The following is a 1560-nucleotide window of genomic DNA, read 5'->3' on the forward strand; positions in this document are numbered from 1 at the left end:
TACACCTATTCTGGAAAACTCGAAGTTGGTGTTGTAGAATGGTTATTCTATTGACTATGTGGTATTATGTCGGTGCACAAAGTCGCTAGCGGCCTTGATGTACACAACACGATCCAAGGCCAGGGACATCGGAGAGATTTTTTATATACAATAGAAAAGGGGTGGGGTTAAGAAGTTCTAGTTTATACCATCTCTTCGTTCAACCCCTCCGTGCCTATTTACCTGCCTCTACCGCCGAAGAGAAGGTAAAGATGCCTACAGTCTATCTAAGTAGGGCTCGTGGGTGCAGTACTTCCTACACTTGTTTATTATGGCTTAAATTGAGTATCTTTTGTAAGTGGAGACAGTGAAATCTTACTATCTGCCGCCACGTCAGCTAAGAGCCTATTCAGATCTTCCATCTCTAGTTGCTATTATGCTATTCTATTTATACGATGCCGATGCCGCCGCTCTACTGAGGAACGATATAGCGGTATTGTCCTCATGTCGCTTCTCCTCTAGACTATAGTTGTTAAGAGTTTTCTTTCTAAGATGTGTTACTTCGCGGCTGATGTCTGATTCTCTATCACAAGGTAGATATTGTAAGCCAGCATTAGCTTCAACCTCTGGATCAGCTCGACCAGCACGGTTGTAAAACCCGGGTCTTGTATCGTTGAAGTTTGTCCCCCCTCCCAGTACGGATAACCTAGATCATGACTTTTCATTATTCCTCGAACACGGTTTTTCGGTAAACCGGACGTTCGATGAACTGCAAAAATCTGCAGCGAGAGAAAAAAAAAAATGAAGACTTCCAAGGCTGGTTTTCAGCAGGACCATCTTCCCATGTAACTTCATTATCGCACTCTGTTTTATTAGAGCGGATCATTGTTCTTCCTAGGGCTAATATCCGCAGACATCCGTTTGGATGATTATAATTGAATGATTCACAAGTATCTCCGTTACCTACACCAGTGTCCCCAGAAGCACACAAAAGTTTAATACCTTGGAGAGCGAGTTTGAGAATCTCGGTGCATTGCCTTATAACATGATCCTCAACATGGGCATTTCGCTCACCGAGTCCTGAATAGTAGGAGCTGGCGATGAATGCAGGTGGCTTTCAGGTCCCGCATTGATATGCACCATGATAGTTGTTGCCGGGAGAGCCGTCAGGAGCATCTGGCGGTGTAACAGGTGTTGTTTCTAGGCCTAATATTTTCTAATAAGACACTGAACTTGCCACAATTTGGGAATTCAGGAGAAGTTATATCATGAAGTCATGATTCCGCCTGGTCCATGTTGGATGCTTTAAGAAAAATCCTGATCAAAAGTGGACTATATTCATGCAATCACTCACTCTCTCTCTTTTACACAAGAAGGAATATTCAGCACGCTCTTCATGTAGTACAGAGGTGTCGGGAGCCCTTCTAACAATATAGCTAGACACGTGCCCGACGGAAATTATCCGTGTTGACCAAACCTTAAATCTGATTATTATTATTATTATTATTCTAGTTTAACGTCCTGTGTCAGCCGGTGGGCTATATAAGACGTGTAGGCTAGGCCTACAGGTAACTACGTAGT

At 43.3% G+C, this 1560-nt stretch overlaps 1 protein-coding gene across 1 annotated transcript; it reads left to right on the forward strand.

Annotated features, from left to right (window-relative positions):
* Positions 1-780: 780 nt before the first annotated feature.
* Positions 781-1063, forward strand: COCCADRAFT_10570 (uncharacterized protein; the record flags this gene model as incomplete). Its single annotated transcript, XM_007720864.1, has 2 exons — positions 781-824; positions 931-1063. The coding sequence occupies 2 exons, from the start codon at positions 781-783 to the stop codon at positions 1061-1063; spliced, it is 177 nt and encodes a 58-aa protein (XP_007719054.1).
* Between the last annotated feature and the right edge of the window lie 497 nt (positions 1064-1560).

This window comes from Bipolaris zeicola (assembly GCF_000523435.1).
Source record: "Bipolaris zeicola 26-R-13 unplaced genomic scaffold scaffold_734, whole genome shotgun sequence".
NCBI classification, from domain to species: Eukaryota; Fungi; Ascomycota; class Dothideomycetes; order Pleosporales; family Pleosporaceae; genus Bipolaris; species Bipolaris zeicola.